The following is a 27,109-nucleotide window of genomic DNA, read 5'->3' as shown; positions in this document are numbered from 1 at the left end:
CCAAGATCACTCCCTTTCCCCGCGGCCTTCGAAAGATAGAAACACTTCAAATCGTGTTTCGAGTTTGCCTTAGCGACACAAAGACGGACTAAATCCATCAGTGTGAGTGAAACTTTTAGTTATTAGGCCACAACTATCAGACCCAGTACCATCCCAACAAAGTTCGAGCACATATGAGGTAGGGTTAACCCTAGGGCCTCGACGAAGTCGAACAATAGAGGATGAATCGGAAACCTTAACCCGCACGACTCTAACCAAATCTCATAAATGCAGCAGAAACCATCTACGATTGTGTCAGCTGTGGATTCAGGAGGGGGAAGAAGGGTTTGAATTTCTGGAGGTATTTGATACTTTTCACGAATCCCCCTTAAATCTGAAGAAGTGATAGCGGAAGACATAAGAATATCTTCGTTCATTAAAAAGTTATACCCCGGCGGGTGAACTCCTGAGTTCGACATATAGAATTATGGGTATAAGGGATCAAGTAACTAAAAATATGAACTTGGATGAGTTCGCTGGTCGAACTAAGGACAAAATCTAGCCGAAGTCTTTACGAAACTAAGAACTCAGAGAGAAATGAGAGTTCGAAATAAGTAAGAGAAATAGAAGAATTACCTTTTTTTTTTACTTTGGATGCTGAGAATATAAATGAGAGAAAGTGTCTTTTCACTGCAAGTATTTATATACAATTATATTTAACCACATTGCGAGAAAATCTATCACGATTACCTGATAAAATAAAATCAAATATACGTGATATCCACGAGAATATCAACAAACACCCGTAACCCTTCTACTCCGACTTTCAAATGTAATCAGAGCACACCACACATCAATCATTGACGCAGAGCGCGCCACCACACGAAGCCACGTGTCGAAAAGATTTACCAATTTCCCTCTATATTTTCCAGACAGTTCGGATTCTTCGCGCGAAATACATTCAAAATATTCGAAATATTTTAGAAATATTTGGGGGCTAATTGTGAGAGTGTAAAAAAATAATTTTTATTATTTATTGGGCTTCAGTTCGACCAAAGGCCCAATAAATGATCCAGTCCGGCTCAAGCAAAAAGCCCAAGCCCAGTCCGCAGATAAGTGATCCAGCTCGCCCATGTTGATGCAGTCAAGGAGCAAAGCCGTAGTCAAGCCGCAATGTCGCCGAGAAGACCGGATCTAAGGCTTGATCAACATGCGACGTGGCAAAGACGAGTTGATCAACACGTGTCCTAGAGACGATCGTTTCTTCGTCTATAAATAATAATCGTTGTATTCATTTTTCACACACAAGCTTTTGTTCTATAATTCGTATTTATTCAAATTCTCTCAGTCATTTGTTGAGCTCGTCGATTTGAGTTCGATATTTCGTCCCTCTTGTAAACAGCAGATGTTAATAAAGATTTCTTCTCTGATATATTTCGTACTAATATTTCTTTAAATTAAATATTATTTGTTTTGTTTTTATACGAAGTCATTCTGAGACCTATTAAATAAATAAAATAAATACATCTTGAATAATATTTGTGATTGTTGAGATGTCGAAATCGACATCAACACTTATAACGTTTTTGTTCTTTTTTCGGCGGGAGTTGTGATTCTTGAAAATTCTGCTTCCACACATTTAAAAATGTAATCCTCTACCTTAATCATCAATATGAGTTCACCTATATAACTTGTGAACACAATTTTATGCTAAACCTAATTCCAAGACAAGGGTTTCAACTCAAATTTGTGGTAGATCTTTGCTTGTGCTTCCATGATATGCGCTATTCAATATTTTCTAGCTTGATCTCAAACATTTTTCCTTATTTATGATTACATTGAATCGACATATGTTCGTCTCATCATCGTGCTTGCAAAATAAGGTTATACTTGAGTAAGTAGAAGCGACCATTATTGTTAAACTGTAGTTATTTTTAAGGGTCCATTAGGAAAATTAACCAATTTAAACGTTTGACATTCTTAAATAATCATTTGGTAAATTTTAGGTAAATATCGACTTTCAGACGTAAATCTTAAGTAAATAGTCACTTTCATATATCAAACGTTAGCTATTAACCTAAGATTTACATCTGAAAGTTGCTATTTATCTAAAATTTACCAAATGTTGTTTAGCAATGTTAAACGTTTAAATTGACTATATTTCAAATTTTCTGGTTTTTAATTATTAGAAGAAAGAAAAAAATGAATTTTCTCTTTTGCAAATATAAACCCAGGACAATGGTCATTCTTCACAAATTAATATATAAATAAATAAAAAAACAACGCTCTGATCTCTAAAACGAGTTACAATATTTCACTATTTTTTTTTTGAAGCTGGAAGGATTATTAAATTAAAAAACACTTCATTTCAAATTTTTATTTTTTATTTATTTTTATAAACAGCTCCAACCCAGTTCAGTTTAGCATTAAAAAAATGTCACCAGAATAAGAATAACAATCATAGACTTGGATTTGGTGTAGGGATTATATTAAACCGCAAGTATGAAATTCTCACCTGGACAAAAATCCAATAAGTCTATTTTAATCCAAAAATATGATTACTCATTTTAGGTATTTACGTTTTTAACTATTTTACCTTCTTTCTCTCTTTTCTCATTCATTTCAATTCCTTCCTCACTCTCCTTTGTCACGCTTGAAATTTCTTGTCGGTTTCGGAAAAAAAAGTGCAGTCTTCGACGATTCTTCATTTGAAAAATCTAGAAATTTATATGAAAATTTATTGATATTTTTGTCAATTTATTGACATGCAAAGATTCTGAAAATTTCTTTGACAATTTATTGACATTTTTGTCAATAAATTTTCAAAGAATCTGATTTATTGACAAATATGTCAATAAATCTTCATAGAAATTCCCACAATCGTTTGGAGATTTATTGACATCTATGTCAATAAATTGACAAAGATGTCAATGAATCTTCATAAGAATTTCAAGATTTTCAATTAAAAAAAATTCTTCAAATACTTCCACGAGAACGCCGTGATAACTTAATAACTTAAAAGCGGAGAGAGAGAGAGAGAGAGAGAGAGAGAGAGAGAGAGAGAGAGAGAGAGAGAGAGATTAAAAACATAAATGCACAAATTGGATAATTATATTTTTGGATGAAAATAAAATTATTAGATTTTGGTTCAATGGGAATGTCATATTTGTTGTACAATCTCTTTGATTTATGAGAAACTCATCAATGAGAATAAAAACGTCACTTGTATTACCAAAATTTCATGAAACTTAGCTCAAAATTCTATAAAATTCTAATTGCTCTTCTTGGCACGTGTTGTGTTACCAAGAAAGTCTCTTTCCTCCAAAGATCAAAGTACAAAATAATTAAAAAAAAAAAAGAAGAACTAAAAACATATATGAAAATGTATGCTAAAGAAAAAGGAAATTTAAAAAGATAAATGACGCTTTTAATTTATCAGTCAATCTATGCAAAAGATGGCCGCTCTGCTAACAAATTGCAACATGCGGATGGAAGATATTTGCACAAAAATAGCAATAAGCATAATAATACCCACATCAAAACAATCCTAAACAAACGTCATACAAATAATGAAAATATATAAAGGGCATTGTAGATTTATGGTAAAAAATAAATTATAAAATTAGGATATAGTCAATATTTACAAATGTTTAAGAAAGCAGTCAATGACAATTATATTTGACTTAAATATCTTTATATTAAAGATGCTATAATTAACCAAAAAAAGATTAAAAAAATTCGACAACTAATGACAAATATTATGGGCTCCGAATTTCTAAAAAAATTTCAATCTGCTTTCTTAATTAGATTTCTTTTTTCACAAATTTTGTTTCTTAGTTTTTATTTGTAAACCCAAAAACTAGATTAATCTTTCATTAAATATCCATTTATTTTAAAAAATTTCCAGAAATTTCCATAAATAAATTAGATAAATTTCTAGTTTTTCATAGAAAAAGCTTGGAGTATCACTAAGAAGAAATGACGACGATAATGACGACCCTGAGTATCACTAGGTATTTACGTTTTTAACTCTTTTACCTTCTTTCTCTCTTTTCTCATTCATTTCAACTCCTTCCTCACTCTCTTTTGTCACGCTTGGAATTTCTTGTCGGTTTCGGAAAAAAAAGTGCAGTCTTCGACGATTCTTCATTTGAAAAATCTAGAAATTTATATGAAAGTTTATTGATATTTTTGTCAATTTATTGACATGCAAAGATTCTGAAAATTTCTTTGACAATTTATTGACATTTTTGTCAATAAATTTTCAAAGAATCTGATTTATTGACAAATATGTCAATAAATCTTCAAAGAAATTCCCGCAATCGTTTGGAGATTTATTGACATCTATGTCAATAAATTGACAATGATGTCAATGAATCTTCATAAGAATTTCAAGATTTTCAATTAAAAAAAATTCTTCAAATACTTCCATGAGAACGCCGTGATGACTTAGTAACTTAAAAACAAAAAAATCAGCCGAGAGAGAGAGAGAGAGAGAGAGAGAGAGAGAGAGAGAGAGAGAGAGAGAGAGAGAGAGAGAGAGAGAGAGAGAGAGAGATTAAAAACATAAATGCACAAATTGGATAATCATACTTTTGGATTAAAATAAAATTATTAGATTTTGGTTCAATGGGAATGTCATATTTGTTGTACAATCTCTTTGATTTATGAGAAACTCATCAATGAGAATAAAAACGTCACTTGTATTACCAAAATTTCATGAAACTTAGCTCAAAATTCTATATAATTCTAATTGCTCTTCTTGGCACGTGTTGTGTTACCAAGAAAGTCTCTTTCCTCCAAAGATCAAAGTACAAAATAATTACAAAAAAAAAAAAAGAACTAAAAACATATATGAAAATGTATGCTAAAGAAAAAGGAAATTTTAAAAGATAAATGACGCTTTTAATTTATCAGTCAATCTATGCAAAAGATGGCCGCTCTGCTAACAAATTGCAACATGCGGATGGAAGATATTTGCACAAAAATAGCAATAAGCATAATAATACCGACATCAAAACAATCCTAAACAAACGTCATACAAATAATGAAAATATATAAAGGGCATTGTAGATTTATAGTAAAAAATAAACTATAAAATTAAGATATAGTCAACATTTACAAATGTTTAAGAAAGCAGTCAATGACAATTATATTTGACTTAAATATCTTTATATTAAACATGCTATAATTAACAAAAAAAAAATTAAAAAAATTCGACAACTAATGACAAATATTATGGGCTCCGAATTTCTAAAAAAAATTCAATATGCTTTCTTAATTAGATTTCTTTTTCACAAATTTTGTTTCTTAGTTTTTCTTTGTAAACCCAAAAACTAGATTAATCTTTCATTAAATCTCCATTTATTTTAAAAAATTTCCGGAAATTTCCATAAAAAAAATTAGATAAATTTCTAGTTTTTCATAGAAAAAGCTTGGAGTATCACTAAGAAGAAATGACGACGATAATGACGACCCTAGAGTTTTATTATTCATTGGTCTTTAAATTTTAGATAAAAAAATCAAATTTCGCCGGTGAACGAAAAATGTACCAATGGTGGATTTCAACGGAATTCTATAGTAGTAGACATGATTTTTCATCCAACATAATGAGTCTATTTTTGAAGCTTTCCTCGTCAAGAATCCGTAGGATTTGAAATCACTCAATTTCGAGTTCATATGAGGAAAATATGGATTTTTGGAGTTTTGATAAAAAAAACTATATGAGAAAGAAAAAGAGTGACAAATTACTATAGAAAAAAAACAGCTTTAAACGAAAACAAAATGGAAAATTCAAGTGGTTTATTCAAGTATCACTCATCTGTTTGACTATTTTTTAATAAGTAAACGTTGGCTATATCTTAAACTATATTACAGTTTGGAAAAAGAAAAAGAAAAATAGAGAGAAGAGACTTCAGGAAAGTAAAGGCTTTGTTGAGACAAGAGATATGATCTGTGGGGTTTAAAATAGTTTTGTAGGCTTGCTAGTTGCTAGGGTTTCTATTATTCTGAAAATAGAAATGTATATTTATGCAAAAAGGGAGAGGTAACAGGTTAATACCCACAATTATATGTAAAATAAAATTTGTTTATAGATGTTCTAAATTAAGCACAAATTACATGGTCAAATAAACTCATACATGGTCAAATAAACTCATGCTCAACATTTAAAGCATTGCACAAAAGTGAATCTAAGACATAAGAAGTTAAAAGAATGAAACAAGCTAAATTATAGCATACAATCTTCAAAGAAAAAGTAAATCGTTTCACCAATCAAGAACAAAACACGATACTAATAAATAAGGCAAACTAATACTAAGAAAAAACAACTTAGAAAGACAACACTCATATCCATATATCAATTGTGTGGCTACTAAGGATAAAAGCGAGCAAGCCTGCATTCTTCGACTTTTGGTTGCTTTCCCGGGCAGAGAACAACTCTCATTTCATAAAACTCCTTGCTCAGAATCATCTTGCAAATTAAAGAATATCTTTTCTTTATCCCCGTCTCAAGAGTTAAATAATAACAATGATCGGAATGAGAATAAGCTCTCACGATCTTTATAAGTTCCAGTCCATTAAGACCCTGAAACAATATTACATTTATTATTGTTATAATTATACCATACAAACAAGTGACAAAATACTCGAAACCAAAAAATACAAAAATCATACATAATATTTGCTGAACTTGTCAAATTCGAGCTTAACTGCCTCTTTTATTTCGTCCTTTTTTCTGTCAGAGACGGGATGAATTCCGTAGTGTGGGGGAACAATATCTTCAGGAAAAAAATATCCCTTGAGACACAAATAAATTTCATCACCACAACGTAACAACCATATTATATTAACAAATAAATAAACTAAACAATTAATACCTCATATCGGTGGAGCATTTCCAGGTACTCAATGTGTTCTGCATCTGAGTTGAAAATATTTGACATTAATTTTATGAAAATTGGTAATTAACCAGCAAGCCACAATTTGACTAATTACCCTTTATTCAGCACCGAATATATAATTCTTAACTCATGAAAACATAAACTAAAGGAATTAGAGAAAGGACATACAGCCAGAAAACTGGAACCGGTAGCCATCAAAATTGGAACCGGAAGCCATCAAAACAGCTCTTATCTGAAAGCGGAAAGAAAGTTAAATTATGTTAGCTTTTGAAAGCGAGAGAAATTAGTAATAAGAAAGAGGAAAATGAAAAGTATTTAATAAAACTCAACGTAAAGAGAAAAAACATAAACATACATTGATAGAAAGAAAGAGATGGAGCGTGAGTTAGAATGTGTTCTCTTAGAAAAAAATTACATTGAATTCTATGTGGCCACTTAAATAGAAATTCAAGAAATGGTAACAAGGCAAAGAAAAAAGGAAACTAATTTTCTGGTGAATATTATATACCAGATTTTAATAGAAAATCTTAATATTTTATATCCTAAATATTTGTATTTATAATTAGTTCTGTTATTTTTAGTAGCTAGTTATATAAATATTGTATACCGATATATATATATATATATATATATATATATATAGTTAGTATTAAATTCTATATATAATACGTTTAGTAATCTCTATATATATCATAGTTATTACATATATATATCCCTATCTTATGTTCTATATATATATATATATATATATATATATATATATATATATATAATTAATTAGATTGATTTAATATCTTAAGCAATAAGATTTATGGTCCGTTTATATGCTCCACGATTTTTCTTCAGCAGTTCAACCATTACGGGGCAATACTTGCAAATAATCAAACATGGGTCAGAACCTGTAAAAAATGTGATCAAGCAACGCAGGAGCGAAAAAAAATAAATGCAACCCCTTTACATGCGAACGCTCCTTTTGAAAGATCAATGAGGTCTAAGGGCAACTCCAATCGCAAGGGAAAACGCCAAATATAACGTAAATGTAGTTCCAATCACACGGTAAAAGCAACGGCATATTTGGTGATTTGTACAGTGGCACGGCATATATGCTGTGTCGCTGTATACACGCTATAACCATTTTTTTTACAAGTTAAACCCAAATCTTTTTTTTATATATATATATATATATATATATATAAATCTTATAAATATTTATAAAACACAAAAACTCATAAATTGACTACAAAAATATTAAAACAAAGTTCAATTAAACATAAAAAAATTTAAATATAGATTACAAAGTTTAAATTAAACACACAAAATAAAATGACAACTAAAAACAATAACACAATTTTAAAAGACATAGTAAAAACTTAAAACACGATTTAATAATCGGGGAAATTATTTCCAGTTCCGTCAAGATATCTCCGGGACCCGAGTCCTCTGTTGATTGACACATAATGAGCCATGTACATATAAAATGGATTGACTGCACTAATACAAAGCATGAGCTGGAATAAAAAAGAAAAAAAAAAGTTAGTTTATTGTATATCACTCGGCAATACAATCTTGCTAAATTAGAATCCAAATACGATTTGGCCATTTTAGAAACTGGGTACTGACCAAAATCCCAATTATGCAATACTCTTATCGGTAAGACCGCGGTTTCATGAGCATGGCATGGGGAGCAAAACTGTTAGCAATATTAGAATAATATTGATGGGATATAAAGACAATTTGCAAGATATTAAATAAAATAATTTCAGAAAAACTAAAAATATAATTTGAAGAAAAAAGAATGGAAAACAAATAGACAAAGAGTAATCAGAGTAAAACCGGATAAACCTTAACCGGTATAAACACAAGAAGGAGAAACGAAATTTTGAAAGCGTCGAGGCACGTTGGACGGTTTCCTTGAAACTTTGTATCGCCCTCCACAGGTGCTGAATTACTTGAGCGAAAGCATCACAGGATACAACGACAACTAGACGAACTTTAGACTACTTGACTCGACTACATCGAATCAGAACCACATCGTCAGAAAAAATCACCGGAATACACAAGAAAGCAAACAATTTAGGAGGGAGAGAGGAGAGCTTAGAAACTAATTGGTTTTAGTGTGTTTAAGAATGAGCATCAAACCTCCTTTTATAGCTAATGACATAAAAAAAAAACATCCCTCAACCCACAACCCCCATTAAAGGTCATTCCCTCTATACCTACACTCCCACCTACCAGTCTACACCTTTCACCAGCCATGCTAAAAAAATTCCACTTCCAACAGAGGCTAGCACCACCACCAAGTGCCTCTAGAAAACGGCTTCGACGTTGGAGAGCTCCGACAGAGGCTAGTAGTACCACTCAAACACTTGTAATAGTAAAGTATTTTCTCTAAAAGAATTGATGTAAAGTCCTATGCCTAAGAAATAATTATAGTAGTGGTACCTAATATAGTTTAGTTGATAATTTTACACCACATTTACTTTTATATAATGACCAAGGTTAAGAAAAAAACATATATATATATATATATATATATATATATATATATATATGTTGATGTCTAAAAATAGATACAACAGTTGTCTCGATGGTTGTATAACCTGTAACAAATTGAATACAAAGACCGGATTTTTCTTATACTAGAACAATCTCAATACAAGAAGTTCTACAATATGTATGGAGTTTTTGTATATATCAAATGAAGTGTGCCCTCTTCGTTTTCCTCTACTCCTTTTATATCTTCCCTCTCAGTGTAGGTTGATCAGACCCACGTTCTATGTCAGTTATTAAGTAACCGTGCAAAATAACTTTCATTCAGTTATTTTGCGGTTTCCTTACGTGGCCAAGTAAGCGTTATCTTGACGTGTGTTTTTGTGCCGAGAAGCTTTTAGGCATTGAAGCTTAACTTATGTTTCATTGCGTTTCTCATGTTATAATACCTTTGGTCGGTATTTTATTTAGTCTGTTCGGTGTTATTACTATTCCAATTATAACAATATATATATATATATATATATATATATATATATATATATATATATATATATATACATATCCTCTTCATCTTTGGGGTCATCGTAACGTTAGATTTCTCACAAATTGTGAGTCACACTAATGCTTAAATTGCATTAATGAAGTTAACATGAGCCCATAATAATTAGACATATTCGATTTGTCAATCATCATATTTATTTACGAATGTACTTGTCGATGAATTTCAATAGTTGTATTCATGGCTTTTGATGGACAAAAATAAAACTCCTCATATTTTGTTGAGGGAAATTGTATAACATATAATAGTTTGAGTGAGTTTTTCCTTGAATTTTTTTTTTCACGCAATCTTTTATTTTGTAAATTCCTCGATCCAAATGTACTTGTTTTTTTTTTTTGTTCTTCATTTATCTCTTAAATGTTAAATCTCTCTCTTTATCTCTATTTAATATCTTCAATTACTTTATAGTTTACTTAACCGATGAAAATTGTTATTGGGTTTACCGATTCGATTCCGCTTACTCTTTATTAAAATTTGATGATAGGAACGATTTTTGGTCAAGCCCAGTGTGCCAATTAAATTTTATACAAGACTTAGAAACTTATCACTTTTTTGTTCTATTTTTGGCGGGGAGTTGTGATTCTTGAAAAGTCTTCTTCCATACATTTAAAAATGTGATCTGCTACCTTAATCATCAATATGAGTTCACCTATATAGTTTTTATTCATTTATTTATTTATTTTTTTATATTTTTTTTTAGAAGTAACATTATTGGCCAAGATTACGTGATATATTAGCAGTACAAAGCGCAAGTGACACTATTGATCAAGTTTACATAATTTAGAATAAATCTTAGTGGGCATGCATTTCTACATCCCATGAGAACTTGAACCCATGACCTTTTCGTCGAGGTATGTGTGAAATTATCACTAGATCAAACTAGCTACCACCTATATAGCTTTGTAAACATTGTTCTATGCTAAACTTAATTCCAAGACAAGGGTTTCAACTCAAATTTGTGGTAGATCTTTGCTTGTGCTTCCATGATATGCGCTATTCAATATTCCCTAGCTTGATCTCAAACACTTTTCATTATTTATGATTACATTGAATCGACATATGTTTGTCTCATCATCGTCCATGACCAAGTCAAAGTCAAACTTTTTCAAACTCAGGCCCAAAATCAGGTTATATTCGAGTCAGTAGAAGCGACCTTATTGTTCAAGGTTAGTTTTTTTTTTTTAATATTAGAAGCAAAAAAATTTCAATTACAAGATTAAAAAATATTTGACAACATAAATTTGATCTACGGAATTAGTTTTAAACCACTATTCTGTAAACTTTTCTTACTATCTATTAGCCTATTTGGCATGTCATTAATGGGCCATTATCACTTAAATTAACAGATTAAATGACTTTTTTTTAACAAAAAATCAGAAATCATTCAACTTATTTAAATAGGTATTTAAATGGCAATTTGGCCATTTTTTTAATTCAACTATGAGTCTGTTTGCCACACCATTTGAACTTACCATTTCATTCGAACTATTCCATTATAAACTGGACATTTAAACTGGTCATTTGATCTGTCCATTTGAAATGTCATTTTGGAAACTAAGTAAAAAAAAACCATACAAACGAAAAACTAATAAATTAGCGTTCAATTATCACCATCTAATCAGTAAATGATGTAGGTGATGTAAAAATTAAAACTTATGTTATTGAGAAAAATTATTCGTGATAACCGACTTAAAATTCACAAATTGCACAGTACTCAACTTTTCTTAAAGTGCAAATTAAAAGTAATGAACAAAACTAAACAAGACTATGTAAAGAAACTTAAATAAATTAGACTCAATAGCTAATAAAAAGCTGAAAATTTGTACTAATGACATTTATTATAATTTATCTTTATTTTTTGTGTTTACGGCAACGTGTGAAAGGGTATATTCGTACATTTTTTTTGTAGTTTGTAATGATTATACTTTATATTTGAGCTGAAACATAATAAGTTGAATTCAAAACAAAAGATTGTGATTTATCTATTAAAAAAATGAATAGTGAAGAGTTGACGGATCACAAAAGCTTGCCCATATTAGCATTACATTAATCTACTGATGTAAAAGTGATAGAATCAATATCTGATGATATTTTCTTAAACCAGAAATCCTATTTTTTTTACTTGTTACCCCTAAAAAAAATAAAAATAAATTATTTACTTGATAAAAGAAGATGATTTTTTATTTATTTAACTACTACTATTAATAATAAATTTATTTGAATCTATTGTTCTTGCTTAAAATAAAATTGAATATTTACATATAATTCATTTATATTCATATAAACAAATATATAATAAACTAATATGTTTGAAATGGTGGAAATTATAAATGAGTTTAATTCACCTATCTACTAGAATTAAAAATAATGGTCAAAATTTCATTTAAACCCACTTTTAATTACTTGAATGATTTTTAAAAGTTTTATTAAAAATAGATAAAACATTTAACCAATTTAATTGAATGATAATGGACCATTAATGTCATGCCAAACACCCCATAATGGACCATTATAAATAAAATTTATTATTGAACAAAATATTGTAATAAATAAATTATTAATAATATAAACTAATAGTTATTTTTTTCATATGGTATTATATCATTAAACATCATCGAGTATAATAAAAATGAATAAAACATGGTAAATATTTATCTATAAATCATATATAATAAGTTAAATCAAATTACTGAACTTCATATCAGTCAATGCTTGACGGTACTTTCAAAATTTAAATAATATTATTAAAATGTATTTAGTTTTTTTTTTTAAATAATATAATAAAATGAAGGGCGGACAAGGTATCTAGCCCAAACATCCCCCTATTTTAAAAAATATAGCCCAAATATTAACATATTTAGGAAAATAGCTAATTTGTTATAATAACATTCTAATATTCCAATAATATCCTTAAGAATTGTTATTATTAAATGTCAAAGTAAATAATATTAACTACCATCTCCGCCGTCTTCAATGCCGGAATCAGAGTTCTCATCAAAGTTTCAAACGGCAAAATCTTAACCCTAGCTTCGAATCCGAACGCCGCCGTTAACTGGATCGCCTCCAACGTTGCTCCATTCTCCGGCGAAGTCTCGTTCGTCTACGTCGAAAAAAAAGTCTTGACACTCGGCGACGAAGCTCTCAAATCTTAGCTTCTTCCGACGATTTCAAGACTGGACTTGCGACCTTCAACCGGTCGGATCGGTGCAGCTGTGGGACTCATTAATGTTCGAGATCGTTTTTGGAGGAGGATCGTCACGGTTAATCGTATTAACATGCACAGTTAATTCGATTAACTATCACAGTTAATATGCAGAACTGGACTTGCGACTTTCGAACGGTCGGACTGGTGCAACAATGAGACTCGCCGATGTTCGAAATCGTTTTCGAAAGAGGCCTGTCACAGTTAATCAGATTAACCGTTACAATTAATTGGGATTAAGTATGACAGTTAATCAGATTAACTGTGACAGTTAATTCGATTACCTGTCAAACGAAAAATCTTAAAATCTGAAATCACACTTCCACCACCGCGTGCGCCGGCCCCGCCTATGCCGCCTTCGAGTTCGACACGCGATTCAACCCGGAATTCGACAACCCGAGCGACAACCACGTCGGAATCAACATCGGAACCACCAGTGAGGAGTACCGGTGCGAGCTTCTTTGGAAGGGATGAGGCGGTGGTGATCGAGACCGAAGCTCCTTCTTCGGCGACGGCGACAACGAGTCTCCGGCGAAGATCCGGCGGATCGCAGAGGAATATTGTGGTGTGGTGTGGTGTTTGGGTGTTTGAGTTTGGGTGTGCTGTTTGAGTTTTTGGGTGTTTGAGTGTGGGTGTGGTGAGAGAAGGGTTTTGAGACTTTAATAAATGTTGACTATCTTTTAAAATACATTGATAGTTTGACTATTATTTTAATCTCCCCTCTTAATAGTGGCTAGATACTAATAAATCTCATTAAATATATCAATTAAATGACTTTGTATATTTTACATAATAATAGTTATAATTTATTTCAATTAATAATAAGATAGTGTAGCTTAATAACTAAAATACTTTGTATTCGTCTTTTTTGAAAGATTTGGAAGAATACCCATTAACCAAAATTAACTACATAAAATGTACGAACATACTATTTCACACGTTGCCTTAGGTAAATAAAAAAAATTATAATAAGCGTCATTAATATAAATTTAGCGCTTTTTATTTTTCATTGAACCTAATTTATTTTAGTTGATTCATACAATTTTGTTTATTGCTTTTGATGTGCATTTAAAACATGTGGACGATAAAATCAGAATGAATAATTGATTATGAAATATCAGTGTATAAATTTGGGTAAAATTAAAACGATTAAGAAAGGTTGGGTAGTTTGTAATTCATAAATCTTAAGCGACTTAATTTTTCTCAATGACATGAGTTTAATTTTTACATACATCATATACTGTTTAAATGGTGATAATCGAATGCTAATTTATCACTTTTCCATTTGAATTACTTTTTTTTACGTAAGTTCAAGAATGACATTTCAAATAGACAGTTTAAATGACCAGTTTGAATGTCCAGTCTATAATGGTACAGTTCAGATGAAATGGCCAATTCAAATGGTATGCCAAACAGAGCCTATGACTTATTTAATTACAGGATTATATTAGAAATACGTTCTTCTAGATAATTTTGGACAAAAATCTAATAAATCTAAATATTTAATCCAAAAGTATAACTTCCTACAAAAATATCTTCAATGATTTTTTTTGTTTTTTTTGTATTTACTTTTGTTATTTAGTTAATATGCTTGCATTTTCTATGTTCTCTCATGAGTTATTTGACCGAGAAGAGCTCTCTCTCTCTGCTGAGTTTTGTTTGTTTGGTTTTTAGTTGCTTTTTACACAGGAAGCAAGGTTAGAGATCATTCATTGCTTACTCTCTTTATTATATTCCTTTTTCTTTTAGATAAGAGAGATTGGCACTGTATATTGAACTCTTGTTTACGACGTTTCTCGTTCACTTTTATTGATTTTCGTTGACTTTAGGGTTTAGAGGTATTTAGTTTTTTTTGCTTTTTTTTTTTTTTAGAAATTTGAAAAAAAAAAATCCGTTTATAAAATTTGGGAAACCGTTTGAATATTTATGGATATATTTATCTTTTCATTGACAAATATGTCAATAAATCTTCAAACGATTCAAGGAAACTCTTTGAAGATTTATTGACATCTTTGTTAATAAAAGCACAAAGATGTCAATAAATTTGGTATTTTTTTTTATAATTTTATTATGATTTAAAATCTTTAAAAAGTAATTTCAAATGTTTAAAATAGGAAAATAACATTCCGGTTACACTCTTTTTATGCATTATTGGGTTAAATTTTAATATATGCCAAACATAGTGTACACAGGTTAAACCATGCGTATACAAGGAGGTGCGTCATTTTTACTTGTACTTCCGGATGATTTTGATCACCACCATCTCATGGATGCATTGTATGGGAAGATGGGGCTCTTATTGTCCACTCATTCTAATGTGGTTAAATATGAGACACCATTTACAGCATTGTCAATAAAGATTACAAACGATAACTATGTCAAAAGTTACTTGTATTTGAGGAGCCGCAACCATTCCATACCGTATTTTCATCTTGTTATGGAGACAAAGAAGCTTCCATGCGATAAGGCATTAATTCGTCCGTCCACCTCTCACCTAGGATCAAGTCCAATCAAGGGGGAGTGTAGATTTAAAGATTTAGCATCTTTAATCGGAAGAATACAACATGTTCGAATAGCCACATGTGTTGGCGTCACAACCCACTCCCTCGACACAGCCCCTTTCCCCGCCAAAGGGACCGTCAAAGCTCACTCCCTCGACAAAGCGACTTACACAAGCCTCATTCCCCGACACAGGAATTGTCACAACCCACTTCCTTGACAGCGTGACCTTCACAACCCCCTACCTGTTGGAATAGATATAGGGTTTAAGAAAAGATTATCGCTTCTAGCAAGCGGTGGAAAATAAAAATTCCTTTAAAAACTCGTAAAACGTTTTTACAACCTAGACAAAGTGCATGAACGTATAATTTAAAATTTTAAAACTACTTTGAGTTTTTACTCGGTACCAACCTTGAATAGAGCTTGAACGTTGAGAAGCCTTAGGAAGGTTGAAACGCTCGTCTCCCCACTCAGCTCACCTCTCCCCCTAGTCTTCTTGAACCTGTGAGTAACCACAAAAGTTTCTACCACTAGAGTCTTTAAAGAATGGTTAGGATTTAGTGTGTGGGCACTTTTAAACACTATGACTCAAGAACTAGTCTATGAGCCAAAGATCTAAAACAAACTAGGTCTAATGAGGACCTAGGTGCCAAAACAAAAGAACAAGAAGAGATTCTATAGAGAGAGAGAGGGGGCGGCCAACAACTAGAGAGAGAAGCTCTCAATCTAAAAAATTGTGTGTTGTGAATTGTGAATGAGGTGGGGTATTTATAGGAGGAGGATTTACCTTTAAAGTGTAGTTTCCTCTTTTCCATTGAATATAACATATTCATGAGCAAATCTTTTGTTTCCTCTTTCTTCATTGGACGTGCAACAGTTGCTATTCAAGTCCTTGGATTTTTTTCCTCATTTGTTTTTTTTTCTCTCTTGGCCGCCCATATTAATTCCTCATAGAGGAAATTTGTTTCCTCTTTTTCTTTTGGCAAGTTCATACATCAATGCACAAAATAATATCTCTTTCTCTCTTGGGTTGGATGAAAATGAGGCTTCTAGAACATGACTCTAGATGTTTCTTTATTTGTCATGACAACATAAGAAAAACCCGTTTAGAATTTTCACATAAAATTCCATGAAATAAAATTCAATCCTTAAGGCCCAAATTTTCAAATTGGCCATGTGACATGAATTCATTGTCATCATGTGACAATGTCAAAAAACTTATTTATTGACATTCATACTATCCTATGTCCAAAAGGACAAAATTACCTTTTAGACAATTTTCGTAAAACTTGTCTAGTTCAACATTTGAATTTGTTTTGACTTAGCTTTATTGTTTAACTAGTCCTACTCTAATGACTTGTGGTAGTGACCTCATGGATCCAAATGAACAAACCTTTAGCTAGCATACTTGGACTCAAAAGTTCACGCACCTTTTCTAAGTTCTAGCTTAATGTCAACTGAATCCACTAAAGAGTTGACACTGAAATCTCTCGGTTCAAATGAAAATATTTTCTACTCAAGAATTCTACTTAATTGTAATGAGTGGATCCATTAAATATTATCTATGTTTACCCTTCATGAATATCAACAACTAGATGAGATTTACAAAATTACCATTTTACCCTTCTAGTTGTTATTTCCTCAACTCCTTTGTCTCTTGTGAATAAGTTAGAAACAATGTATTGACGAGGAGCTAACAAGTCACGTTGATTCATCCAAAAGAGTCACGACTCAATTTGGACACTGGCCAGCTCATTTATTCACATTCCAAGGAATAAAGAATGAGGTGATATACATTGCATTTCAGCAATCTTGTACATGAATTCCATATCTATGAGATCTTCACAAAGTTGTACATGACATCTTCATAACTTAGTAATTCACCAATAAGTCTTGTCTATATCACATAGTGAATCTAGAACTCTGACTTTCTCAAATGAGGATACGTAAGCTATGAAATGACATGTCTCATTTCAGGATTGAGGTAAGCATGATGCAATTCATACACAGTGACTCCGAGACATAAGAGGTTAAATGGTTTTTTCTTATTCTGTCTCTTGAAGTGCACTGGTCAATTCAGTACTTTCAGAAGATACCTAGGATGAACTATAGAGTCTCCAACTCTCTATGCCTCATAGCCAGAAATCATAGATTCTCCTAACAATCATACTGAGATCAATAGCCCTTTGATCCTTAGATTGTGAATATTCTGTTTTAAGCAAACCATGAAGAGTTTGTTCATGTAAATCTATGTTTGACTCTTCATTTGTTGTTAGGTTTGTTTTAAGGAATAAAGACTACTGTTTATCATAATGCTTCAAACAGACAAGTAAGAATGAATGAACATTTAAACTTTTATTAATTATTCAGCAGTTACAAGCAAGAGTCTTCGTGAGACTTTATTACATCAAATGTACATAATTAAAGACTACTACTTTTTTTGTGGGCACCATTGACAAACTCCCACTTGACTCAAAGAAGATGTGAGTAGTCCTTCATGCTTAATCCCTCCCGATGCTGGTCGAAGACCTTGTTGGCTAGGGCCTTGGTGAATGGATCTTCCAGGTTGTCCACCGTTGAGATCTTCTTCACCTCAACGTCTCCTTGTTGCATGATCTCTCGAATCAAATGGTATTTCCTCTCAATATGCTTAAAGCGCTTATGGCTTCGAAGTTCCTTTGAGTTAGCGACAGCCCCGCTGTTATCACAATAAAGAGTCATGGGCTCATCGGCGTTTGGAACGACTTCCTAATACTTAAGGAATTTTTTAAGCCATACATCCTCTTTGGATGCTTCAAAAGCAGCCACATATTCTGCTTCTATTATGGAGTCAGCAATGCAAGATTGCTTGATACTCCTCCAAACAACATATCCACCATTAAGGATGAACACAAATCCTGAAGTGGATTTCATGGATATGTAAGCATCAAGTTCCTAGTTCTCCGAAGATACTTAAGAGCATGCTTAACATCAATCTAGTGCTCGGGTCCAGGGTTGGATTGAAAATGGCTAACTACGCCAACTGCAAGGCATATATCTGGCTTAGTGCAAAGCATAGTATACATGAGACTTCCTACGACTGAGGTGTAAGGAATTTTTTCTCATGTCCTAGATCCCTTGTGCAGTCTTGGGAGAGTGGTAGAGAGTGAGACTCATGCTTAAAGGGTGTTTGGCCCTTCTTGGAGTCTTGCATCGAGAGGAAATACCATTTGACTCGAGAGATCGTACAGCGCGGTGACGTGGAGGTGAAGTAGATCTCTGGCAGATCCATTCACCAAGGCCCTACCATTTGAGTCAAGTGGAAGTTTGTTTTCAATGGTTCCCACAAGAAGAGTAGTAGTGTCTATTTATGTACATTTGATGTAATATAGTCTCACGAAGACTCATGCTTGTTATTGCTTGTTTATCAATAAAAGTTGAAACATTCATTCATTCTTCCTTGTCTGTTTGAAGCTTTATGATAAAACATTAGTCTTTAGTCCATAAACAAACTTAACAACTTAAGAATAGACAAATGTAGATTTGCATGAACAAACTCTTCGTAGTTTGCTTAAAACAATATATTCGCAATCTAAGGGTCAAAGGACTATTGACCTCAGTACGATTGTTAGGAGAATCTATGATGTCTGGTTATGGGACATTGAGAGTTGGAGACTCTATAGATGTTCTAGGTATCTTCTGAGGTACTGAATTGACCAGTGCACTTCTAGAGACAAAATAAGAACAAACCATTTAACATCTTATGTCTCGAAGTCACTACGTATGAATTGCATCACGCTTACCGCAATCCTAAAATGAGACATGCCATTTCATAGCTTACGTATTCTCATTTGAGAATGTCAGAGTTCAGACTCACTATGTGATTCCGAACTTGACCTATTGGTGAAGTACTAAGTAATGAAGATGTCATGAGTAACTTTGTGAAGTTCTCATAGATATGGAATTAATGTTTAAGATTGCTGAAATGCAATGTATATCACTTCATGCTTTGGTCATTGGAATGTGAATAAATGAACTGGCCATTGTCCAAATTGAGTCCTGACTCTTTTGGATGAAACAATGTGATTCTAACCTATTCACAAGCGACAAATGAGTTGAGGAAATAACAGCTAGAAGGGTAAAATGGTAATTTTGTAAATCCCGACTATCTGATGATATTCATGAAGGGTAAACATAGATAATATTCAGTGGATCCACTCATTACAATTAGGTTGAATTATTGAGTAGAAAATAAATTCATTTGAACCGAAAGATTCTCAGTGTCAACTCTTTAGTGGAGCCAGTTGACATTAAGCTAAACTTGGAAAATGTTTGTGAATTTGTGAGTCCAAGTATTTTAGCTCAAGCTTTGTTCATTTGGATCCATGAGGTCACTGTCACAAATCATATCGAGTAGGAATAGTTAAACTAGAAGCTAAGTCAAAACAAGAACGAGACATATTTTACGAAAATTGTCTAAAGGGTATTTTTCTCCTTTTGGACATAGCATGAAATGAATGTCAATAATTTTTTTTTGACATTGTCATTTGATGACAAATAAATCACTCCGTCATAACTAGTTTATTAGGCCTTGAGGATTAATTTCATTTCATAGAATTTTACTTGAAAATTCGTAATTGGCTTTTCTTATGTTGTCATGAACAAGAGAAGAAAATCTAGAAACACCTTCTAGAAGACCTTCTTGGCAGCCCAACCCAAAGAAGAAAGATAGATTATTTTTTGCATTGATGTATCAAGATACTTGCCAAAAGAAAAAGAGGAAAAAAATTTCCTCTATGAGGAAGGTGACGAAATCGGCCAAGCAAGTCAAGGGAGAAGCAAAACAAAAGAGGAAACAAATCCATGGTCTTCTAGAAGACTACATGGCCGTGTGACTCTAAGGGAATAAGGGCAATATTTGCTCATGAATATTTGATATTCTATAGAATAGAAATCTACCTTATTGAACGTAAACCCTCTCCTATAAATAGAGCCATCATTCCTCACATTTTATTCATTTCAAAGTTTTAGAGATTGAGAGCTTCTCTCTCTAGAACCTCTTGGCCGATCCTCTCCCTCTCTCTCTAAGTTTTCTTTCGTTTTTGTTTTGGCACCTAGGTCCACATTTGACCTAGTATTTTAGTTCTTCGACTTTGAGAGTTGTTCTCGAGTCGTCATGTTTAAAAGTGCCAACACACTAATTCCTTTCTTTCTCGAGTGATTCTTGTGATAGAAACTTTCGTGACTGCTCGAGTTCCCGAGGAAAGAAGAGAGACGTGCTGCGAGGGGAGACGAACGTTTCAACCTTCCAAAGGCTTCTCAACATTCAAGCTTCTTAAAAGGTTAGTAAATATTTTATGCTCATTAATAGTTTTAATTTATATGTACTTGCTCTCTGTCTAGGTTAGTAAAATTGTTTTACTTGTTTTAAATTTTTTTTTAATTTTCTCCGCTTGCTCGAAGCGTTAAATCTTTTCTTAACCCTAGATCAATTCCAACACCCTTAGCCACTAGTCGTGCTTTGAACGTCTCGACGTTCCCATCCGGACCCCTTTTCTTCTAGTATATCCACTAACACCCTACGTTTTTAATCCTTTCAGGAAAGTCTACAAGTTTCTAGACTTTGTTGACATACATCGAGTGCATTTCAACTTTCATGGCATCAAGCCAAAGATGTGATTTAAAACCAGCCATTGCATGGCTGTAGGAAACAGGGTCAGCCATGTTAGAGACGGCTACGAGAGCATCTCCGTAAGACATGTACCTGTCAGGTTTTTGAGAAACCCTCCCACTACGTCGAAGTACTACTTGACGAGATTCTGATGAGTTATGTTGTGTTTCAGTTCGGGTAAGAACAATTCTTACAGATGAGGTAGAAGCATCCTCACCCAACTTATCCTCAAGCACAATTTTGCTTTTAGGTTTTACATCTTTCATAAAGTCATCCTCAAGGAAACGAGCATTTGTGCTAACGAATGTTTTGTCATCCTTGGGACTATAGAATGTGAAACCTTTGGTTTCCTTCGGATATCCAACAAACAGACATAATTCTGACCTACTAGCCAACTTGCTAGTCTTTTACCTCAGCACATGTGCATGGCAACCCCAAATTCAGATGTGGACTAGATTTAACTTACGGCCAGTCCATCATTCATAAGGAGTACCAAGAATCGTTTTAGACAGAACTTGGTTCAGAATGTAAACTGCTGTTTCGAGGGCATATCCTCGAAAGGAAAGAGGGAGTGATGAGTAACTTATCATTGATCCAACCATCTCTACTATAGTTCGTATCTATATCTCTGGCGCTTAAGAATTCATCATATCAGTCTAGACAGGATTAAGAGACTTGTGAGGGACGGTCCACTCCAAGCCTCTGCAATAGGTTCATTACCTACTTGTGAATCTTGTATAGAAAGAAAAATTACTAAGGGACCTTTTTCAACTAAGGGTCGAAGAGCCACTGAGTTGCTGGAACTTTACATTCTGATGTATGTGGTCCGCTCAGTACACAGGCACGGGGAGGATATGAATACTTTGAAACCTTCACTGATGATTACTCTAGGTACGGTTTTGTCTATTTGCTCAAACACAAATCCAAGACCTTTAACGTATTTAAGGTTTTTCAGGCTTTACTGGAAAAGCAAACTGGCAAACAGATCAAAACCCTTCGATCTGATCAAGCTGGTAAGTATATGTTTGGAGAGTTCGATGACTTTCTTAAACAAAAAGATATCGCTTCTCAGCTTGCAGAACCTGGCACACCTTAACAAAACAAAGTAAAACATTTTTACTAACCTAGACAAAGAGCAAGTACATGTAAAATAAAACTAATTAAAGGCATTACTTGTTTACTAACCTTTGTGAAGCTTTAACGTTGAGAAGCCTTAGGAAGGTTGAAACGTTCGTCTCCCCACGCAGCTCGTCTTTCTTCTTTCCTCAGGAACTCGAGCAACCACGAAAGTTTCTATCACAAGAATCACTCGAGAAAGAAAGGAATTAGTGTGTGGGCACATTTAAACACGACGACTCAAGAACAAGTCTAAGAGTCGAAGAGCTAAAACACTAGGTCAAATGTGGAGCGAAAACACTTAGTGAATCCGAACTATGACTTTCTCAAATGAGAATACGTAAGCTATGAAATGGCATGTCTCAAATGAGAACAAATTTGTTTCTAGAAGCCATGGCTTGCACACCCAAAATGAATGGGAAATAAGGATTTGGCTCATGAATATGTGATATTCTATAGAAGAGGAAACTACCTTGTTAAAGGTAATCTCTCCCCTATAAATAGAGGCCTTATTTTTCTCATATCATTCATTCCAAGTTTTAGAGATTTGAGAGCTTCTCTCTCTAGTTTGGCCGCCCATCCTCTCTCTCTCTCTAAGTTCTTTTCGTTTTTGTTTTGGCACCTAGGTCCACATTTGAACTAGCGTTTTTAGCTCTTCGACTTTGAGACTTGTTCTCGAGTCGTCGTGTTTAAAAGTGCCCACTCACTAATTCCTTTTCTCTCGAGTGATTTAGTGATATAAACTTTCGTGATTTCTCGAGTTGCCGAGGAAAGAAGAGAGACGTGCTGCGAGGGGAGACGAACGTTGCAACCTTCCAAAAGCTTCTCAACGTTCAAGCTTCTAAAAAGGTTAGTAAAATTTGTATGCTCATAATAGTTTTTATTTACATGTACTTGCTCTTTGTCTAGGTTAGTAAAATTGTTTTACTTTTCATAAAGAAAATTTTTAAATTCCGCCGCTTACCCGAAGCGTTAAACTTTTTCTTAAACCCTAGATCAATTCCAACAAAGTTAGTACCTGAATATGTAATCATCAAGTTCCTAGTTCTCCGAAGATACTTAAGAACATGCTTAACAGCAATCCAGTTGACGGCCGAGGACAGGCTGAGGGATGTCGAGGTGGAAAGGGCGTCGACGGTAGAGGACGGGCTGAGGGACTTCGATGTGGATTTGAAGGACATGGAGACAGCTTTTGTTGAGAGCCTAGATGCCGTTCCTCCGCTCAACTTGTCTGATGTGACCTTTACTCTATACTGTGCGTCAGACGCTGAGCAGACGATCCCCGAGGGTGTAAGTGAGTTCGGGTCGAACATTGGTCTCGTAGCGGGGAATTCATCTCTTGGCGTTGGGACTTCTTCAGCCGAGACCGGAGCTATTGTCACCGTGGAGGAGCAAGCTGGGACCTCGAGTAAACGTGATCAAGCTGTTTTTCAACCATAAAAGCTATCGTATTCTTCAAAATCCATTTTTTTATTCAGTAAATTCCACATGTTTCCCAGACTATTTCGGCACACTATTTTGCCCCGGCGGATCGTATGGTTTCTAAGTCTTAGCTAATATTTTTATATCATTTGAACTAAATCGTTGGCGGCGGTACATGGTGCTATTTTTCCCGGGTGGGTCAGCACGGTGTTAGTAATTTTCCTTTGATAAATATTCTCTTGTGTTATTTACGTATGTCGATCTCATTTGAGCATAGTTTCTTATCTTTGTCAAAAATCTTTGCAGGACAAGGCCCGACTTCGATGTGTTCGAAATCATAGATTCGGCTTGAAGATTCCTACGTCTTTTTGTCTGGTGGTGCGAATTACGAAGCTCGACTTTATCTATGCGAAAGGTTCATCTTACAAGAGTGCGGACGTATGAGCCCGACTTTAGCGTGTAGAGGTCTCTCGAATTTTCACTTTGAAGCCTCAAGAAAGGCAAAGTGAAATGGACTGAAGCGAGTTTCGACAAGAACAAGGCGGGTTGAAGAATGGGGCGACTGTGCCCTTGCGGACTGCCTACATACCGACCTAGTGGGATCAGGTCATGATGTAGTTCGATGGGCTTCCATTTAGCAGATGTACTTCCTTAAATGTTGTGTGTTTCAAGATTGCAACATCGGCATGCTGTTTGTTGTTTTTAGCTCGTAGACTCCAGGCTTGACCATGCAAGTTACCCTGTATGGCCCTTCCCAGTTCGTGCTAAGTTTGCGGGAGTTAGGTTCAGGAGTGTTTTGAAACATACGCATAAGGACGAGCTCTCCCTATGAGAATTGCCTTTCCATAACTTTTGAATCGTAGTTACGGGCTACGGCCCGTTAGTAACCTTCGACGCGGATTAATGCCAATTCGCTCCTTTCTTTGATGAATCAAGCTTATCTTGGAGCATTTCATCATTCGTTGGTTCGTTTTGCCAAGCCGATTCTCTCTGTAGTTACACTGAGTTGGCCTTTTGATTCAGGCAACTCTATTGTCCTTGATGTTGTCCCTAGCATTGATCGGAACATTATTGTTACTGTATGGCCACGTTTCGACGTGGCCTTCCTGATAGCTTTTTGTCTCTCCTCGTTCTTCCTTGTGCCATATGTCCTGGTGCCCGATTACAAGACATTCTCTTTTGTTGTCTCATATAAAAGAAATTTTTTTACCCTAGTTGACATCACACACTTCACCGCCGACAACCAACATTTCAAGTGTGTGTGTTTTTGTTTTCTAGGTTTTTGACTTACGTCCGGCGAAGTCTTACCTAGTGTATTTTACAGTTATTGCTGGTGTATTTTGTCATTGTAATGAAGTCAAACACTGGGAGAGTGTTAGAGTGAAAAGTGAGGGGAGCTCAAACCTAGGGGTAGCTTAGGTTAACAACATCATATTAATAGCTTGGAGTTAGGAATAGTGGAAGGCGACCATTCATTCTATACCAACGTGTACTCATCATATTGTCTAGTGAAGTTGTTCTTTGCAACGGGATTAATATCCCCCCCAGTAGGCTTTTGAGGCCGAACTGAGTTACCACTTCTTGGTGTTCTTTACTTACTTTCATTACCTGTTGCTTGTTGTTTGTCTTGTTGTTCTTAACATCATCTAATAAGCAGACTACACAGTAGATCTGGACTTAATTAAAAGTGGTATCAGAGCGGGAACCCTAAGTTTCTCGGTGAGGTTCTCTTGATCTTATTGTTGCTGCTGGATATGGACACGTTCAGGGAATGAGGCTCTATTTCTCGAAATCCGCTTCTCGATGGCCAGAACTACGCGTATTGGAAAGCCAAGATGAGAGCTTTTATACGGTCCATCGACCACAAGACCTGGAAGTCCATTATTACAGGGTGGGAAGCTCCCAAGAAGGCTCTGGAGGATGGTGTTACCCTTGTAAAGAAAAAACGAGATTGAGTGGAGTCCTACAGAAGACGAGGCCGCTCTATCCAACTTCAAGGCCCTCAATGCCATCTATAATGGTGTAGACATGAATGTTTTCAGGTGGATCAATACCTGTGAAAGTGCCAAGGAAGCTTGAGATATTATTGAAACTGCCTTCGAGGGACACACAAGGTGTAGAATTCACGTTTACAGCTTGTCACCACCAAGTTCGAAAACATAAGGATGCTTGAAGAGGAAACGATCAGAGAATTCTATGTGAGGGTCAGAGACCTCTCCAATGAGTCTCATTCTCTTGGAGAACAAATGTCCGATGCCAAACAGGTCAAGAAGATCTTGAGATCTCTACCCGAGAGGTTCAAGATTAAGGTGACCACCATAGACGAAGTGCATGACACCTCTGCGATGAAGGTGGATGAGCTCATAGGATCCCTACCCACCTACGAGATGTCATTTACAAGGTCATCTGAGAAGAAATCAAGAGGTCTCGCTCTCAAGTCCACTGCCTTTGAACTCTCATCCCCGAACGCTGAGATACCTTCAGAATCATACTACGGAGTCCTTGTCTATGATGGTCAAGTACTATGGGAAATTCATGAAGAAGTTTGAGAAGAGATCATTAAATTTCTCTAGACAGGCCTCTAGTCCCTTCAACAGCGAGAAGACTACTTAGGGTTAAAAACATGGGAATTACATGAAGAAGGGACAATAAGATCGGGGAACTTCTGGTGCATCCAAAGGAAAAAGGGATTCAATGCAGGGAGTGTAAAGGTTTTGGCCACATACATGTTGAGTGTCAAAACTATCAGAGGAGGCAACAGAAGAATTTTAATTCCACTCTCAGCGATGAAGATAGTGATTCCACTAGTGAATCAGGAGAGGATGAAGGCAACAATTTTCTTGCTTTCATGGTTCAGAGTTCAGGTTCTCAGGATAGTCCCTTAGAGAAGAATAAAGGGAAAATTGCCCTGGCTCCTTCTGAAAGCTCCAACGATTTCAAGTCAGCTGGAAGTGGGGAACTCAGTGACGAATTTCTACTTTATGCCTATGAAGTCATCATGTCGCAGACTGGTTCCACATGAAGTGTGAACTCCTTAACAAAAGAAATAGAGGACTAGCTCAGTGATGAGGTCCTTCTTGAGGCCTACAAGATGCTGTTTGTGAAATGGGCCGATGAGTCTAATGCATTTCTCAAGCAAAAGTCAAGGATTGAAGATTTAGAGGATAAGCAATCTAGCTTACTCGAGGAGATAGAAGAACTAAAGAAGGACGCCCCTGACATGCTAAAGAACATGATTGAATCGCTGCTTGGTGAAAAATCTCACCATCTTGAGGTCATTGGGAGTC

The 27,109-nt window shown here is 34.4% G+C and overlaps 1 protein-coding gene across 1 annotated transcript; it reads right to left on the bottom strand.

Moving 5' to 3' along the window:
• Positions 1-6,352: 6,352 nt before the first annotated feature.
• Positions 6,353-7,283, bottom strand: LOC149383576 (uncharacterized). Its single transcript, XM_089627839.1, has 5 exons — positions 7,237-7,283; positions 7,050-7,113; positions 6,858-6,901; positions 6,655-6,777; positions 6,353-6,565 (listed from the first exon to the last, which is right to left on the bottom strand). Exons 2-5 carry the CDS (start codon positions 7,096-7,098, stop codon positions 6,353-6,355), a joined length of 429 nt encoding a protein of 142 aa, XP_089483965.1. The 5' UTR covers positions 7,099-7,113; positions 7,237-7,283.
• Positions 7,284-27,109: the final 19,826 nt, after the last annotated feature.

This window comes from Urtica dioica, chromosome 10, assembly GCF_054948205.1.
Source record: "Urtica dioica subsp. dioica isolate 48M chromosome 10, U.dioica_male_clone48M_v1_H2, whole genome shotgun sequence".
Taxonomy (NCBI): Eukaryota; Viridiplantae; Streptophyta; class Magnoliopsida; order Rosales; family Urticaceae; genus Urtica; species Urtica dioica.
The sequence above is the reverse complement of the archived record's forward strand: the minus strand, read 5'-3'. Positions and strand labels throughout refer to the sequence as shown.

Bases quoted from the DNA above. Each gene is read 5' to 3' on its own strand.
- LOC149383576 (XM_089627839.1), bottom strand. From the start codon at position 7,098: ATGGCTTCCGGTTCCAATTTTGATGGCTACCGGTTCCAGTTTTCTGGC. The intron at 6,902-7,049 runs GTATGTCCTTTC...TTTTCAACTCAG, and splicing joins CCGGTTCCAGTTTTCTGGCT to ATGCAGAACACATTGAGTAC. The intron at 6,778-6,857 runs GTATTAATTGTT...TTGTGTCTCAAG, and splicing joins AAATGCTCCACCGATATGAG to GGATATTTTTTTCCTGAAGA.